The 17,966-nt window shown below is 37.9% G+C and overlaps 2 protein-coding genes across 3 annotated transcripts in view; both read left to right on the top strand.

Moving 5' to 3' along the window:
* Positions 1-1,507, top strand: part of LOC111651198 (protein-glutamine gamma-glutamyltransferase 5-like) — a 15,207-nt gene extending 13,700 nt beyond the window's left edge. The window contains exon 14 of the mRNA XM_087172623.1: positions 605-1,507. Coding sequence (XP_087028749.1) covers positions 605-784 — 180 coding nt within the window. The 3' untranslated portion in view covers positions 785-1,507. The remainder of the gene's footprint in view (positions 1-604) is intronic.
* Positions 1,508-2,793: 1,286 nt separating this feature from the next.
* tomm34 (translocase of outer mitochondrial membrane 34) lies at positions 2,794-14,021 on the top strand. Of its 2 annotated transcripts, none has more exons than XM_087172622.1 (8): positions 2,794-2,813; positions 4,472-4,622; positions 5,812-5,911; positions 6,270-6,422; positions 7,749-7,921; positions 8,076-8,223; positions 9,554-9,680; positions 11,767-14,021. In XM_087172622.1, exons 2-8 carry the CDS (start codon positions 4,493-4,495, stop codon positions 11,866-11,868), a joined length of 933 nt encoding a protein of 310 aa, XP_087028748.1. In that variant the 5' UTR covers positions 2,794-2,813; positions 4,472-4,492; the 3' UTR covers positions 11,869-14,021. The 2 variants fall into 2 exon arrangements, with proteins under 2 accessions (XP_087028748.1, XP_023256922.1); XM_023401154.2 differs by lacking the exon at positions 2,794-2,813 and adding an exon at positions 2,821-3,021.
* Positions 14,022-17,966: the final 3,945 nt, after the last annotated feature.

The following is a 17,966-nucleotide window of genomic DNA, read 5'->3' as shown; positions in this document are numbered from 1 at the left end:
GTGTGTGTGTGTGTGTGTGTGTGTGTGTGTGTGTGTGTGTTTGTTAAATCAGCTGATCTGTTGATGCAGCAGTTTATTGAATGTCAGCAATAATCAGAATTATCTTTTTTATTATCAACAGCACAAAGTGATGACTTCATTTGTTTTAAATCTATCTATCTATCTATCTATCTATCTGTAATAGGTTTCATATATAATTTTTACATGTTTTTATTTTATATGTACATATAGTATATTTCATATATGAAAATTCAATACATGTACATATAATACATTTGCATATGGGAAGTGATAAATCACTAATTTGCACACACCCTTCAGTAGGAAACCTCCATATAATGTGTGTTATTATGTTATTATTATAAAGTGTTATATATCTGCCGATGTTCAAGTTCTTTGTTATTTATTTAGTTATTATCTTGTTATTTTCTTTATATTTATACTTTGAAATTATATCAATGTGAACAGTTAGAAATTTAAAAAATTTCGTACATTTCTAGTTTGTAGATTATTGATCTGACACCAACTTTTCTTAACAGATGAATAAAACAATTAAAATCAAAATACATTGAATAAAATGTTCTGTCGGTTCTGTCTGTGAATCTGTGGCGACCCTCTCTGTCTGTCGTTCTTCAGACTTCCAGATTTGCAGCGAAACAGAAGAATCCGGATCCAGTTCCCGTTTGTTCCCTACAAGACCGGAGAGAAGACTCTGATGGTGGACTTCAACTGCTCCGCCTTCAGGAACCTGAAGACCAGCGGCACCGTCACCGTCAGAGTCTGAATCCTCAGGACCACAGAGTGACAGTCAGGGTTAGGGAATCAGAGGCAGGGATTTCATTTTCTTTTGTCCATATATGAATGAATCTGGTTTAAGAAACCACACTTGTGTTTATTGTTTGACCCAGCTGACAGGTCTGACATCACACCTGTAGCTCCACAGTGACACGGGTAGCTTCCTGTTGTTAGATGAAGTCAGTGGTGTTATAGCGCCTCCCTGTGGTTCAGTAAATAAAAGACCAGATGCTGTGTCAGCTGGATGATGTCCTGTACATCAACATTGTTTTATGGTTTTAATCTTTTGATAAAAAACACAAATATAATATTTATTAAAAGCTCTTTTTGTCTTTAGTAATAATGATGCAAATCAGAAAAAAAGAAGCCACTGCTTTAATTTCACATGTATTTAATAACATAATTCCATGATCTGCTATATAGATGTGTCTTAGTTGTTTTACCTTATAACATGAATATAACAAATGATATAATAAAAATCTTTTAATTTAATTTCGCGTTTAATTCTCTCATATTTTACTATTCTTACTGTTTTCTGTTTTTATTTTCATTTACATATTTTCATCTAGTCTTTCTATTGTCTAATTTCATTGTCCTCCTATTCTTCCTTGTTGTACTGCACTATTTCATTTTTTATTGTAAAGCACTCACATCTACAGCTAAATCTACTGTATGAAAAGTGCTCTATAAATAAAGTGTATTATCATTATTATTATTATTATTATGTGATACAGTTAGTTGAAATGATTAAAAATGATATTTTCTGCTCAGAAACCGTTTTAACTTTCACTAAATGACTGAAAAGAAACAGCTGCAGGTCAAACAGGTGTCTGTGCTTCAACCTGAAACAGCGCGAGATTTGCTTCCAAACACCGTCTGGTACCGATTCTCTAAAATAGAAACGAACAACTGCTGCTCCCCTGTCTGATGTTGCCTTCATGACAGTGGAAAAGATGGTAGAAAACAATTTTCATACAAAAAGTAGAGCAGATAGCCTTTTATCAGCAGCGTTTAGATGGTAAATTCTAAAGATTTACTTTTACTTATTGCTCTGTGATGGAGCCACTCAATGGGACAAAATGTAACAGGGGGAATAAAAGTCTCAAGGTTGTGATGAGATAAAATAAGATAAGATCAGACAAGATAAGATCATTTTTATTAGTCCCACTGAGGAAATTTGCAGTGTCACAGCAGCAAAAAGACAGTACAAAGAAAGAAATACAAAATGACAATATCAAATACTACAAATAAACAAAGATAAATAATAGATTATGAAAATATTATAGTAGGTACAAGTCAGAATTTTAAATATAGCAGAAATAGAAGCAGTAATATTGTACAGTTGGTGTATGTTCATTATTGGACGTGGTGAGTTGTCAGTTTACAACTGAAGTGTATCAACTAATCATACTATTTCCTATGATCATATATCAATACCAAATACAATGATCAGAAACTAAATTATATGGTTCTTTCCTGGCGATTGGAAAAATAAAGAACTACAATAACACTTCTTATGGAAGCGTAATACATTCACTTGAGAGAAAAAATTCTGCTCTGTTTTTCTGAATTAATAAGATAATTATCTCATAAATTTAAACTTTAAAGAAAACTTTTATCAATTTTGAAATAATGATCAAAAACAGAACAGGATTTTTATTGTTGTTTTAAAAAAAACCTTTTCCCAAAAAATATTTACTTTTACTTTAATAGCATTTGTAATTCAGGATTTACAGTTGTAATGTGTATTTTGGCATTGTGTTATGGCCACTTACTTACATAAAGGATTAATGAATAATTAATTAAGAATAATTATACCTCCTCTGCCTCTTTCTCTTGTCTCAGATCATACAATTTTGGCTGCCAGAGGGGGCACTGTGCTAATATAGAAAAATTCCTACACTTTCCACAGCACATGAATGCATCTTAAAAACGAAGCGAAACCGATACAGTAGAGTCCTCCCCTCACCCCCCCACCTCACGCCCCACCCACCCGCAGAAGTTACTGGAGCCAGCCGGTAAGTCCCTCGTCTCCCCCTCCACACAAACCCCCACACAGGCAGAGGAGAGCGGCGTGGGACCGAAGGAGCAGGACGGTAATGTCAGTGTTACCGGTGGACACAGACGGGTTCAGGAGCCGGTAGTATTCCAGACGTTTCCACCGTCAGTGCCGCAAAGAGGAGGAGGACTTAATCCGCTGTGTCGTTCCCTCAGACCGGGCAGCCGGTGAGAAGTGCAGCCTCATAACTTTAGCACTGCTAGCAGCGGATGTACGGTTAGCCTGCTGCTAAGTTAGCCTAGCTTGAGGCACCATTTGAATGCCACTCGAATTAGCAGAACTTAGCTAGCGAGCTAACTCAACTAATAACCGACACATGAGTGGAGGTAACACTTATTATAACGAAAGATAAGGCGGGAACGTAGTCCAAGTCTGTCTCTTTCTCTCTCTTGCTTTTTTTTTTTAACGTAAACATGTAGCTAGTTTCTGTTATTAAGCTAACCGGCTATAGCAACTGTTAGCAGCTAGGTCACCAGGCTGCTACACAACTAGTTAAGCTAACGTATACAGTGGATGAGCAGGTGTGTGACTATGTAACCAGGACTAAAAGACAAACGTTGATAATTTATGTTGATGACGTCATTAATTAATTGTTATTTGTACAGATAGTTATCATTTTATTAGCTAGCTAAAGTGACGACCCTGTAATCAATCCTGTTTTCATTAAGATATGAAGATCAATGTTTTTGAATAAAGGTTGTTTGAACTTATGGAGGGTTTAGTGAATATTATTAACTGTAATACAGCACAAACTACAGGCTATAAAAGTACCCCAGAGGTATTAACACTGTTCACTGAGTGAATCCTAATCATGACATAATCATATTTTATAAGGGTCCATGTTATCTCAGCCACCAGTACCTGTCTTCTGTAAGGACTGTATTTGTTCTCAAGACTCCAACTAATGATTACTTTCATTATCAGTTCCTCAATTAATTGATTCATTTTTGTCTATTTCACGTCAGAGAACAAGATATGATGGATATCATCTGTCTCGTCACATTAGAGAAGCTTTAACCAGCAGCTGTTTGGAGTCTTGGAAGTAAACAGTTAATTGGTTATCAAGATAGTTGCTGATTCATTTTCTGTTCACTAACTAGTTGGTTAATCGACTGATTGTTGAAGCTCTAATTTGTGGGACACAACATTTGACTCAGCTGTAGTAAATCCAACAAAAGTGTGTTTAAATATATACATATTTTTAACATACATGCATCTTTTATTGTATACAGATTTGTGTTAGATGTTTTTGCTTTTATGCTTCTGTCTTTCACTTTGGATCAGTATCGGTACCAGTGTCAGGATCCCTCGTGTTTAATCAGATCTTTGGGTGTCACTGACAAAATTAAACTAATACAGTTTTTCTCATTTAAAAATGTTCAGAATTCAGAATTTGGTATCCGTGACAACCACGTTTGTTTTAAACAAATGAAACTGGATCTTTAACAAACACAGAAAAAAGATCCCAGATCCTTTGTGTTGGGAGCCAGAACAAGTTTTTCCCTCACAACAAATCTTAATTTCCCACCTGTACCGCGTCACTGAACATGGAGACAGAAGGTCGACATCCGTGTTGTGTTCATGCACAGCTGGTAACTCTGTGTTTCCTCTCGTCAGATAAACGGCTAAGAAGCAGAGATGCCTCCGAAACAGAAGTCCCGCTCCTGGACTGAGCTGAAACAAGCCGGAAATGAATGTTTCAAGACGGGTCAGTACGGAGAGGCCACCAGTCTGTACAGCCAGGCCATCAGAGAGCTGGAGAAGTCCAGTGAGTATCACCTGAGGACGCACAGTGTCAACACAGGAAGCTTACACAGTCCGTGGAGCCCTCTGTGAATGTGATATCTGATGAAGCATGAAATCGTAACATCTGCACATTAATGTCAAATCATACTTTTATCTATTAACCACGTCCATGTGAACAGGTGAGGTGAATGCTAACGGCTCGCAGTGTAAACTCAACCAGCAGTACATGGTACATTTATGGAAACAGAATCAGAAACAGAATCAGGTTTGTTGCCAAGGAGGTTTTCAGGAATTTGGTTTGTTATTTTGGTTCTTAACAATAAAGAAGAAAAGAAGAAAAATAAAAGGAAAGATAAAATATAAATATTAATGATTAAGTATAAACAGATTTTTTTCAATAAAGTATTTACCATAAAAAATGTAAATAACACAAAAGACAACAGCACATTAAACATATAGAAAGATTATTATATTATTACAGAAAAAAATATCCTGTAACATCAGTCACTGTTAAAACATTTGTACCGGACTGTTTTCTGTTGTTGTGATCTGCAGCTTTAAAACTGAAAATACATGGTGGTTCATGTGTCTCACCCTCTCTCTCTCCCTCTCTCCCCCTTTCTCTCTCCCTCTGTCTCTCTCTCTCCCTCTGTCCCTCTCTCTGCCTCTCCCTCTGTCTCTCCCTCACCCTCTCTCACCCTCTGTCTCTCCCTCACCCTCTCTCTCCCTCTGTCTCTCTCTCCCTCTGTCTCTCCCTCTCTCCCCCTTTCTCTCTCTCTCTGTCCCTCCCTCTCTCTCTCTCTCTCACCCTCTCTCTCTCTCTCCCTCTGTCCCTCTCTCTGCCTCTCCCTCTGTCTCTCCCTCACCCTCTCTCTCCCTCTGTCCCTCTCTCTCTCTATCCCCCTCTCTCTCTCCCTCTGTCCCTCTCTCCCTCTCTCTCTCCCTCTCTCTCTATCCCTCTGTCTCTCCCTCTTTAACCCTTTCTCTCCCTTTGTCTCTCTCTCTCCCTCTGTCCCTCTCTCTCTCTTTCACCCTCTCTCTCTCTCTCTCCCTCTCCCTCCCTCTCCCTCTGTCTCTTCCTCTGTCTCTCCCTCTGTCTCTCCCTCTCTGTCTCTCTCTCCCTCTCTCTCTCTCTCTCTCTCCCCCTCTCTCTCTCCCTCTCTCCCTCCCTGGTGAAATGCTTCTGTTCAACCCTCTGATTTCCTGTGAAGATAAAAAGAGTCCGGAGGATCTGGGGATCTTGTACTCGAACCGAGCAGCCGGATACTTGAAGGATGGAAACTGTGGGGAATGTGTCAAAGACTGCAGCATGTAAGTGCTTTTATTTTGGTCTGTGATTTTCATCTGTCAGGATTTTTAGTTTCTGAACTTTGTCTTTGATGCTGGTCATTTTGATAATCTATATAAGGTCCACTGTAGTCAGTGTCCAGATCTCCATCACAGCAGCAACAGTTACCCACAGAGTCTTTTTTTTTGTCTTTCAGCGAAGCTTTATTTCAAGTTATTCTGAGCTTTTATTCTGACAGGAAGTTCCAAAAGTTCTTTTGTTCCCTTGACAAAGGCCAAACTTACCTGCCGACCCCTGGTCGACAGAGTCGGTTGAACTTTAGTCCTGATATTAAACCCATCAGAACCGGTCTGACTGTCATCTGGACCTGTGTTGTGTCAGGTCTCTGGAGTTGTATCCGTTCAACGTGAAGTCTCTGCTGCGTCGTGCTGCAGCCAATGAAGCTCTGGAGCGCTACAGGCAGGCCTACGTGGACTACAAGACCGCCCTGCAGATCGACTGCAACATCGCAGCCGCTCACGACGGCACCAACAGGTACCTTTTCTACAGGCCGACCGCTTCAGGTCAGAGGTCAGAGGCCCGTCAAACGAACACACAACAAACAAGAGTTTCAGATTCATCAACTCTGTAGAGGACTTTCAGTAAAGATCTGGGGACAGATAGTTTGGTTTATAATTATGATTTCAGTCAGTATGACAACAAACTAAGGCCAAACAAGAGAAATGCACTGGCCTCCACTAAGTCATGATGATACTGATAATTACAGCACATTTAACATCTGATCACAGAAGTTAGAAAAATGAGCATGTAACGTGGTCTGGATGAAGACGGGAGCGCAGGGTCTGTTTACAGCGAGTCCAGCCGTGGGAAACACTCTTTCTGACGCACAGACGTTGTGGACACACACAAGTACGCCGTTTCTAGTTTTGCAAGTCTGGGGTTTTTGTTTTGGTTGGTTTTCCAGCGGTCCGGGGCGGATGTGGGGCGGGGGGTTGCAGTTGAGTAGCTGTGTTTCCACGCTGCGATACTCTACAGCCTGCTCCATCACCGGGCGCTAGTAAAAAAAAAAAAAACCTGGGAAATTACAGTTTTTAAATCAACATGATTTTAGTGGCTAAGCCTAAAACTTGAAGTCGCAGAGCGGCTGCGTAGACGAGTGGGTTTAAATGACGCGCTCACCGTTCTTAACCAGCGGCTGATGTTTAGTGGAAATATCGTTCTTATTGTTTCTGATACAAAGTTTATGTCTCACTGTTGTCGTCCATAAAACATAAACAGGAATCCATCAATCAGTGTCCAGAAACATCCAAACGACAACAGATTTCAACCTATAGATGCAGCATACCTGGAGTGACATGGCGCAGTGTTGCAGTCAAAAACTATATGCCTTCTCCGCCTAGCAACACCTGTCCCTCAGTGAAAGGTTCCTACCCATGTTGTCTGACCCAGAATAGTGACACCCACTGGCCCGACTGGAATCCCACATACATTTATAACAGAAATGGCTCCTATAATGATAGTCATATAAATTCTTATTATTTTTTTGGTAACGGTACATGTGTCTGTGAATTTCATCCAGTTTGCTGCTGGGTTACAAGTTCACAAGTTAAATTCATAAATGAATCGAACGGATCCAGTGTTTTTTTCACTGTACTGAAAACATACAGAAACAGGTGTGTACTGAAACCGTTACACCTCTCAGCTCATCAGCTCAGCTTTAACTTGATAACAAACATGAATCTGTGTCTGTGAGTCTGTGGTAGTTGGACTTCCTGTTTCCTCACTGTTGACTTTAGATGATGTGATTCTGCAGCTGGTTCACTTTGACATAAACCCTGTGTGCCACCTCTCGTTTGTCAGGATGACGAAGGCGCTCACAGAGACAGACGGTCCCTCGTGGAGAGAGAAGCTTCCTCCCATCCCCACAGTCCCTCTGTCTGTCAGAGAGAAACTCACCCAGCAGCCCACAGCCAACACCCCAAAACCAAACCCGGCTCCACAACACAACGGCACCACACCGACCAACAGACCCGGTGAGGAGACGCATGTTCATTCAGGGAACTGGATCTGTCGTGTTTATTTAGATGAAATCCCTTCGTTTGTTTCAGCAGATTCATTTAAGCTTCTGTATATTAATGTTTTATATCCTCCTCTCCTCCTCCTCCTCCTCCTCCTCCTCCTCCTCAGCTCCCAGTGATAAAGACGTAAAGAAAGGCCAGGCCCTGAAAGAAGAAGGCAACGCTCTGGTGAAGAAAGGAGAACATAAGAAGGCCATAGAGAAATACAGCCAGAGCCTCAAACACAACCCCAGCGAGGTCACCACCTACACCAACAGGTGGGTCGGCTCCTCTCCTACATCGACTGTGACTGAGTGTGAGGCAGCAGCCAATCAGAATCCTCCTTCAGGTTTAGTTTCCTGCTGTTATTTAGCTTTAAAAGTATATTGCAAATTAAAATTTAAAAATAATATCTAACATGAATTCTTCAGGTCTAAATGTTTGAAACTGAAACAGCTGATTTAGTTTTTAGATAATTGATTAAATCATTTTAAAATATAAATATAAAATAAGGCTCCAATTAAAAGGTTTAAAAGCAATTAATGGATGAATGGTTGAAGATGAATAAATCATTTATTAGTGTTTTATAGATCAGTTATTAACCATTCATAGGAACAACTCTTCTCCACCTCGACACTTTTCTTTTTAATTCATTAAATGTATTTTTTATTTGTATTTAATTTCATCAGGAAGTCACAGTGAGATGGAGATCTCCTTTACAAGTGAGAACTGAGTACAGAAAATAAAGTAGAATAACCTTACAACTGCTTAATGGATTATTGTAGATATATTAATGAATTATAATATTTTATAATTACAGGTGACAGACAACCTTCTGCTAATGAATGTTTGTTTTCAGGGCTGAGATTTTTTTGAAAAAGTGTTTAAATAGTTGCATCAATAAATAATAATAAAAAAAATGCCAGGTTAAAAGTTAAAGCTCCATATTTTCTTCTTCTGTAGTGTAGTACTTGAAGTGTTGATCCATCAGAAGATATAAAAACCATCTCAGTGTAGTTTTACATCTCCTCTCTCAGGCTTCTCTCTGCAGCTCTAGTAACAACAGGTCGTTGAGCCAATCAGAAGAGAGGAGGCTCTGAGCCTCTCTTCTGATTGGCTGACTGTTTTCTGAGTGAGCCAATAAAAATATAGCAGATTTCAGGTAAAAACACTCAGAGAAACCAAATCCTGCAAGGTTTGGATGGTGGGTCCAGGTGGGCGGGGCTTGGTGACTGCTTTGTTGTGACATCACAAAGTTCCAGAAGTCCTGACGGCTGGTTTTAAGGCTCAGTTTCTGAATACAGGCTGTGTGCATTTCTCTGTGGACTGAGGCTTTGATACTTTCACAGTATTAATATAGAAGCTAGAGCTGATCTATAATAAATAAATAATCATTATAATTAATCATACCTTTAGACTATATGGAGTTTTAACAAAGCATCAAAGTCTGTATATCAGAGCAACATAATAGATTCTAGCTGAAACACTGATGTTTTGTGTGTGTGCGTGTGTGTGTGTCTGTGTGTGTGTGCGTGTGTGTGTGTGTGTGTGCGTGTGTCTGTGTGTGTGTGCGTGTGTGTGTGTCTGTGTCTGTGTGTACGTGTGCAGGGCTCTGTGTTACCTGTCGGTGAAGCAGTACACAGACGCCGTTAGAGACTGTGACGAGGCTCTGATGATTGACAGCAGCAACATCAAGGCTCTCTACAGGAGGGCTCAGGCTCAGAAGGAGCTCAAGGTGAGTCCTCATCACTGATTCTCACACTGACCAATCACACGTCAGCTTCACTCCGTCTGTCTGCAGGTTGAGAAAATAAAAGCATTTCCTGCCTCGATAATTGCTGATGTTTCCTCTGGCAGCAGCTCATCTGTATTCAACACACACAGAGAGCTCAGTACAGTGTGTGTGTGTGTGTGTGTGTGTGTGTGTGTGTGTGTGTGTGTGTGTGTGTGTGTGTGTGTGTGTACAGTCAGACAGGTTGTTTACCTCTTTATCTTTGTATTAAGTCTAAAACTAGCTTCAGTTCAGAAGCTTTTCTCAGTAACATTACATATTTGTCACTAAATACCCAACACTGAAAGTTAAAGCTCTGATTTATTTTTAACAGTGAAGAATTGATCTGATCAGCTCCATCAGGTGGAGGAGGTATGTGGGTGTGGTTTGAAGATCCCTCACCTGTTATCAGATCTGATTCACAGATCTCTAAACTCTGATTGGTGGGAAACACTCTTTCTGACGCACAGACGTTGTGGACACACACAAGTACGCCGTTTCTAATTTTTCAAGTCTGGGGTATTTGTTTTGGTTGGTTTTCCAGCGGTCCGGGGCGGATGTGGGGCGGGGGGTTGCAGTTGAGTAGCTGTGTTTCCACGCTGCGATACTCTACAGCCTGCTCCATCACCGGGCGCTAGTAAAAAAAAAAACCTGGGAAATTACAGTTTTTAAATCAACATGATTTTAGTGGCTAAGCCTAAAACTTGAAGTCGCAGAGCGGCTGCGTAGACGAGTGGGTTTAAATGACGCGCTCACCGTTCTTAACCAGCGGCTGATGTTTAGTGGAAATATCGCTCTTATTGTTTCTGATACAAAGTTTATGTCTCACCGTTGTCGTCCATAAAACATAAACAGGAATCCATCAATCAGTGTCCAGAAACATCCAAACGACAACAGATGTGGGTGTGGTTTGAAGATCCCTCACCTGTTATCAGATCTCTAAACTCTGATTGGTGCGCAGAGTCACATGACTTCACCTCCTGAGTTCCTGTTAAACAGGAAGAAGAGAAAATCTCCAGATTCTAAAAAACAAACCTGTTCAGAGGAAGTTGTTGGTTCATGTACGAGCTCCTCACTGACACATGACGCCTTTAACATGTGATGTACATGTGGAAACATACATGTTAATGAGTCCTGAGCAGATAAATAAATATATAAATAGATTAACATGCTGCACATTTCAGCCAAACTCAATCAATCAAACATAACTTTATTTATCTGATTATTTAAATTTATTTATATAAAAGTTTCATGAAAGTTCACGAAACGGCTGGAAATGAAAATCAGTGCTCTGGGTCCAGGTCTTGACTCTACTCTGGGTCCAGGTCTTTACTCTACTCTGGGTCCAAGTCTTTACTCTACTCTGGGGCCAGGTCTTGACTGTGCTGTGGGTCCAGGTCTTTACTGTGCTGTGGGTCCAGGTCTTTACTGTGCTCTGGGTCCAGGTCTTTACTGTACTGTAGGTCCAGGTCTTTACTGTGCTCTGGGTCCAGGTCTTTACTCTACTCTGGGTCCAGGTCTTGACTGTGCTGTGGGTCCAGGTCTTTACTGTGCTGTGGGTCCAGGTCTTTACTGTGCTCTGGGTCCAGGTCTTTACTGTACTGTAGGTCCAGGTCTTTACTGTGCTCTGGGTCCAGGTCTTGACTCTACTCTGGGTCCAAGTCTTGACTGTACTGTAGGTCCAGGTCTTGACTCTACTCTGGGTCCAAGTCTTGACTCTACTCTGGGTCCAGGTCTTGACTCTACTCTGGGTCCAGGTCTTGACTCTACTCTGGGTCCAGGTCTTGACTGTACTGTAGGTCCAGGTCTTGACTCTACTCTGGGTCCAGGTCTTGACTGTGCTCTGGGTCCAGGTCTTGACTGTACTGTAGGTCCAGGTCTTGACTGTACTGTAGGTCCAGGTCTTGACTCTACTCTGGGTCCAGGTCTTGACTGTGCTCTGGGTCCAGGTCTTGACTGTACTGTAGGTCCAGGTCTTGACTGTACTGTAGGTCCAGGTCTTGACTGTACTGTAGGTCCAGGTCTTGACTGTGCTCTGTTTGTCCTCCAGGACCTCACGTCCTGCGTGGAGGACCTGAACCGCCTGCTCGGAGTGGAACCAAAGAACTCGGCCGCCCTGAAGCTGCTGCAGGAAGTGCAGAAGAAGAAGTGACGACATGTTGGGGAATGAGGAGGAGGCGGCGGTGAGGAGCTGACGCTGCGCTGAGCTCAGAGTCATGTGACAGGAAGTGACACGAGTCAGCTGAGTCTGTCTCTCAGCTCCTTCAGCCTGTTTACTCTAAACATGAGCTCTTATTGGTGGATGGAGCAGGGGGTGTGTCAGGAAGATGTTTGTGTTTTACCAGTTTTAGTTTGAAATTATTGACACATAATAACAATAATAACCAACAATAAACCTTCATCATCATGTGATACTATGAAGATGAGCAGCTGATCAACCTTCAAATAATCTCAACTCAAGGTCCACTTTCTCACTTTTTCATGCTGTCTTCATCGAGGGATGGAACAGTGGCGGCCATCTTTGAACAACTTCCCGTTACCAAGTTTAGCACTCTGAGCTGAACCAGAATCCAGAATCCAGACCACATCCTGATTCTACTGAGTCTAGACTTCACACCAACACAACAGCAGGTGATGATGTCACAGGTGATGATGTCACATGTTCACCAGCTCCAGTTAAACTTCACAGACACAAAAACAAAATGTCTGAGGTTAAAACTTTATCTCCCTGGAGCTGATTCTTAACGAGACTTTTTTTTGTTTGTTTTTCAGTACTAATTGTTTCAAATCAATTTAAACAGAAATAAAATGAAAACACATTTAGTTTTACTTTAGTTTTATTTTTCAGCTCGGTCTCTCTAATCACTCAAACAGCCAATCAGCAGCTTTAGTAGCTGTTGGTGCAAGCATGATGCATTCTGACTGGCTCCATGAGATTTACTCATTTACTCCTGAGAAATTGATCCTTGATAGAAACAAACCAATTCATTCCATAATGTATTGACGATTGATACGTGAGCATCAGCTTGTAGAGTCAGTGTGTCGTCTGGATGAGACTCATGAGATGTTGAGTTGATGATATTTTGCCTCTAAACATTTTCAGCTCATGTTTAGATTAAACACGCTGCTGATAAATGAGTCAAAGTTTGAGACGTTAAACGTGTTGGACATCTGGAAATTTGTGATGAACTCTACAAAGGAAATCAATGCAGCTGATCAGGTTCCAGGTGGGAGGGGCCAATATTGATCCAATAATGAAACCACTTTCACAGTCATTGATATGACGATAGAAAATTATGATCATATAATTTAATATCACTGATATCAATGTATATATTATGATACAGAGACATTTCTGTAAAATCAATTGATAAAGGTTCAATAAATCCAGAGATCAAAGGAATATCTACGATCATACATCAACATTGGTTCTGGGTCAATTAACAGTTACATAAATGAGAATTAAAAATCAATCTCTGTCCTCTCGTTTTATTATCACATAGATTAAACTCAGACATTGTCATGTTAAAGAAGCTGAAAACAAGAACGGAACAATAGATTAATTATTTAAAATCAGCTCATTATAATATTTGAAAATGTAGTTCTGTAATTCATTTAAACTCTGATGATCCTGAAGGTTTATTGTGTCTGATTCAAATGTTTCCACATGATGTTCTTCACTCAGGTCGTTTATTTATCCTGAATCTGCCCTTGAGTTCTTGTGAGTATTTGTCTCTCAGTGATTGATATTTATGTTCATGCTGCGTTCAGGTGACAGGGAGGAGGAAGGAGACAGGAAATACATTCTGGGTTTTCAAGTCGCAGGTTGGATCAGATGTAGAAAAGTTTCCCCATGATTTACAAATCAGAAACTCTGAGGTGACCTGAACGCAGCATCAGACCTGGAGCCTGTTGGATGCGACAGGAAGTGCTCTCACCTTGTTTCCCACCTTGTTTCAGTCTCTGCTGAGAGTTCATGTTTGAAACCGTCAGGGCTAAAGTATCTTGTTCTGCTTTTCTTCATTTACTTTGTGCTGTCACTTTTTACTTCCTGTTATTTCATTATGAAACTTCACCTGCAGCTTGGCTCTGTCTCCACCTGCCCCAAGTGCCTGGCCACATTAGTTTGTGTTTTAAAACATCTGGATTCATCGTGAAAGAACATCTCTTCATACTTGCACAGGTAGAGCCGAGAAGCTGCAGAGACCGACCACAGCTGAGATTCTGTTTATCACGTTACTGTTTGTTTATTTGTTTGTCACCCTGCTTCTGTTTTATCTGCAAATAAACAATAAGAAATGAAAATACTTTTTTCTTCTCCATTTTATGCTGGATAAAATCAAAACTATGACGCTACAGCCAGCAGCTGTTTAGCTTATCTTAGTATAAACAATGGAGACTAGCCAGGCTCTGTACGAAGGTAGCTTAAAATGCTAAAGATGCTATGCTAATCTCTGAAAAAATGTTCACTGCACTAACCATTCTTTAAAAGATCGTAAAAGGTCAAGCTTAGTGTAACCTCAAAACGCTTTTTGCTCAAGACTTAAGAGATTATGACAAAATTTAATACAGATGGTTCATATTTAATATTTTGCGACTCTGGATGAACTGAGATATAATCTGAAACTAGTCCGAGTGGAGGAGGAGGTGATTAGTGCCACGAGCGCTCAGCTCCGAGGCCTCTACAGCTAGAATAGCTGAGAGGAGTGCCTCTCTATTAATATTCCTCAGACTTATTATTCTTCCGCCAAATTTTGGCGCGTAACTCGTCGTTAGGGAAAACCCCAGTAATATATACATCAAAACGTGAGTCTTGATCCCGAAAGAGGTGCTATGACTTTTGGTGTTAAAATTCCAATTTTTCCCAAAGTTATTCCGAAAATACTGGGAATAAATAATGCATTAGGAATGCATTGGAATTTTCTTTAAAAACCCACAAAATTTCACCTTTTTTCTAAAAAATTTCACCTTTTTTCTGAGTCACCCAGCTCTCTCATACCTGCACGTAGAAATGTGATTCAAACTATAAAACGGAGGAAAACTTCTGCTCTCTCAAAAACACAACAACTGTTTTTACATAACATGTAAACTCTATTATGACTTCTTCATACCTTACTATACTATGACTTTTTAAACCTTAATATACTATTACTTTTTCATACTTTATTGTACTATGACTTTTTCATACCTTAGTATACTGTGACTTTTTAAAACCTTTGATACCATGACTTTTTATAGCCCACTATACTGAGTTTTCATACCTTGCTATACTATGACTTTTTATAACTTACTCTATGACTTTTTCACAGCTTATTATACTATGACTTTTTGAACCTTACTATACCATGACTATTTCATACCTTACTGTACTATGACTTTTTATAGCTTATTATAACTTTTTCATAGCTTACGATACTATGACTTTTTAAAGCTTGTAGTGGTCTAAGCAGGCACCCCATGTGTAGAGGCTACAAGTCCTCGCTGCAGTCGGCCCCGGTTCGAGTCCCGCATCCGGCCTTTGCTGCATGTCATTCCCGCTCTTTCTGCCTCCCCATTTCCTGTCTCTCTACTGTACTGTCAAATAAAGGCATGACACTACACTATGGCTTTTTTATCACGTTTTATGCCTTGCTATACTATGACTTTTTATGACATTTTATGATTTACTATATTATGACTTTTTATGCCTCACTATACTGACTTTTTTTATCACTTTTTATGCCTCACTATACCATGACTTTTTATCTCTTTTTATGCCTTACTATACTATGACTTTTTAATGAATTTTTTATACCGTACTACACTATTACATTTTTACTACTTTTTAAGCCTCACTATATTATTACTTTTTATGCCTTACTATATTATGACGTTTTTATGCCTTACTATACTATGACTTTTTTTTAATCACTTTTTATGCCTTACTATACTGTAACTTATTTATGACATTTTATGATTTACTATATTATGACTTTTTATGCCTTACTATACTATGACTTATTTATGACATTTTATGATTTACTATATTATGACTTTTTATGCCTCACTATACTATGACTTTTTTTTTTATCACTTTTTATGCCTCACTATACTATGACTTTTTATACCTTACTATACTATGACGTTTTTATAACTTTTTATGCTTTACTTTGCTATGACTTTTTATGCCTTACTATACTGTGACTTATTTATGACATTTTATGATTTACTATATTAAGACTTTTTATACCTCACTATACTATGACTTTTTTATGACTTTTTATGCCTTACCTTTACTATGACTTTTTATGCCTTACTATACTATGACGTTTTTATAACTTTTTATACTTTACTATACTATGACTTTTTTATGACTTTTTATGCCTTACCTTTACTATGACTTTTTATGCCTTACTATACTATGACGTTTTTATAACTTTTTATGCCTTACTATACTATGACTTTTTTTTATCACTTTTTATGCCTTAATATACTATGACTTTTTTATCACTTTTTATTCCTTACTATACTATGACTTTTTATGCCTTACTATACTATGACTTATTTATGACATTTTATGATTTACTATATTATGACTTTTTATACCTTACTATACTATGACATTTTTATAACTTTTTATGCTTTACTTTGCTATGACTTTTTATGCCTTACTATACTATGACTTATTTATGACATTTTATGATTTACTATATTATGACTTTTTATACCTCACTATACTATGACTTTTTTATGACTTCTTATGCCTTAATATACTATTACTTTTTTATGACTTTTTATGCCTTACCTTTACTATGACTTTTTATGCCTTACTATACTATGATGATTTTATAACTTTTTATGCCTTACTATACTATGACTTTTTTATGAATTTTTTATGCCTTACTATACTATGATGATTTTATAACTTTTTATGCCATACTATACTATGACTTTTTTATGAATTTTTTATGCCTTACTATATTATGACTTTTTTTATGCGTCACTATACTATGACTTTTTCATCACTTTTTATGCCTTAATATACTATGACTTTTTTTATCACTTTTTATACCTTATTATACTATCACTTTTTATGCCTTACTATACTATGACTTATTTATGAAATTTTATGATTTACTATACTATGACTTTTTATACCTTACTATACTATGACGTTTTTATAACTTTTTATGCTTTACTATACTATGACTTTTTTATCACTTTTTATGCCTTACTATACTATGACTTTTTTTTTTATCACTGTTTATTCCTTACTATACTATGACTTTTTTATGACTTGTTATTGACTATACTATTACATTTTTATAAATTTTTATGCCTTACTATACTATTACATTTTTATCACTTTTTATGCCTCACTATACTATGACTTTTTTATCACTTTTTATGCCTTACTATACTATGACTTTTTTTTATCACTTTTTATGCCTAACTATACTATGACGTTTTTATGCCTTACTATACTAGGACTTTTTATACCTTACTGTACTATGACGTTTTTACAACTTTTTATGATTTACTTTGCTATGACTTTTTATGCCTTACTATACTATGACTATTTATGCCTTAATATACTATGACGTTTTTATAAATTTTTATGCCTTACTATAATGACTTTTTTATGAATTTTTTTATGCCTTACTATATTATCACTTTTTATGCCTCACTATACTATGACTTTTTTATCACTTTTTATGCCTTAATATACTATGACTTTTTTATCACTTTTTATGCCTTACTATACTATGACCTTTTATGCCTTAATATACTATGACATTTTTATAAATTTTTATGCCTTACTATACTATGACTTTTTTATCACTTTTTATGCTTTACTATGCTATGACTTTTTATGCCTTAATATACTTTGACGTTTTTATAACTATTTATGCCTTACTACACTATGACTTTTTTATGACTTGTTATTGACTATACTATTACATTTTTATAAATTTTTATGCCTTACTATACTATTACATTTTTATCACTTTTTATGCGTCACTATACTATGACTTTTTTTTATCACTTTTTATGCCTTAGTATACTATGACTTTTTTTTATCACTTTTTATTCCTTACTATACTATCACTTTTTATGCCTTAGTATACTATGACTCTTTTTTATCACTTTTTATTCCTTATTATACTATGACTTTTTCTGCCTTACTATACTATGATTTATTTATGACATTTTATGATTTACTATATTATGACTTTTTATGCCTTACTATACTATGACTTATTTATGACA

This window comes from Seriola lalandi, unplaced genomic scaffold, assembly GCF_002814215.2.
Source record: "Seriola lalandi dorsalis isolate HSWRI2012SDOR001 ecotype SW California unplaced genomic scaffold, Sedor1 jcf7180002053530, whole genome shotgun sequence".
In the NCBI taxonomy this organism is placed as follows: domain Eukaryota; kingdom Metazoa; phylum Chordata; class Actinopteri; order Carangiformes; family Carangidae; genus Seriola; species Seriola lalandi.
Note: the sequence above shows the minus strand (reverse complement) of the source record. Positions and strands in the feature narration are given on the sequence as shown.